The sequence below is a fragment of the Penaeus monodon genome, chromosome 29 (genome assembly GCF_015228065.2).
Source record: "Penaeus monodon isolate SGIC_2016 chromosome 29, NSTDA_Pmon_1, whole genome shotgun sequence".
Lineage (NCBI taxonomy): Eukaryota > Metazoa > Arthropoda > Malacostraca > Decapoda > Penaeidae > Penaeus > Penaeus monodon.
Window position 1 is genome coordinate 35,899,853 of NC_051414.1, and position 994 is coordinate 35,900,846.

General features: G+C 51.6%; 1 protein-coding gene across 1 annotated transcript; it reads left to right on the top strand.

Annotated features, from left to right (window-relative positions):
* Nucleotides 1–415: 415 nt before the first annotated feature.
* LOC119591700 lies at nt 416–994 on the top strand (the record flags this gene model as incomplete). Its single annotated transcript, XM_037940446.1, is given in 2 exon segments — nt 416–543; nt 720–994. Coding segments are annotated over 2 exon segments (287 nt in total), but the record flags the coding sequence as incomplete, so codon positions are not given.

Genomic DNA, 994 nt, shown 5'->3' on the forward strand with positions numbered 1-994 from the left:
TGCACATAATTGCCTTTCAGCCGCGAGTCTTCAGAAAATGACGCATTACCTAACCTCTGTTCCAATATTCGATAAGTAATAAGTATCTTTCGTCTTTTTTGTCATTGTGATGAACAGAGTAATAGTAATTGGAGAAAAAACGCCATTTGATTTTTCTTGACCAATTTCCGACGCAGCACGTACCTAACACTCTTAACCTTTAGACTAACCATCTCTCCTCTTTTCAATTTCCTTTTTTTTTTCTTCATCTTCTGGTTCCTATTGCTACAGCGCCGAAGAAACGAAGAAGGCGATAAACTTCCCGAGAGCTTAAAAGAGAATCATATTTTCCCAAACGCAGTACGAACTACCCTTTCTCCGCCCCGCCTGCCTGACACGTCTCTGGCTTAGGCCTTGTGGATACATCAGCAAGGGACGGCGGTGGGAAATTCAAGGCCGCCTGCTTTCGCCCGGTATAAAAGCCGCGGCTGACACTGGTTTGAGGTACTCTGTCTCGTACAGGCTTAGAAGAAGCATCATCTATAAGGCATCATGCGTTCCCTTGTGAGTAATTTGGGTTTTTTTTTCTTTGCTTTTTATTTGGGGGGAAGGGGGACTGAGGGAGAGATGCGCTTTCCTGTGCGCTCGTCCATTCTTTCTCGGGGGTCTGGGTTTATCAGTTCATAGTGGTTTGTTGTCAACGTCACTTTCCACTGACGACTCGATTCCTCCTCCTGCAGGTGCTCGTGAGCGTAGTCCTGGGAGTGGCCCTCGGCGCCCCCCAAGGATTTCCTCTAGACACTCCTGAAGTATCGGCGGCGCGCCAGGCCTTCATCGCAGAGTACAACCGCCTCGCCGAGCTCGCCGCGGCGGCCCCTGACATCCACATCTACCACGAGGACCCCCGCGACCGCCTCCAGCGCCTGCAGGTCGCCGCACCCCTCGCCACCAGCCAGGCCGTCCCCGCCTTCAACGACTACTCCTTCTCCGCCAGCCTCGGCAACAACCAGCAGTT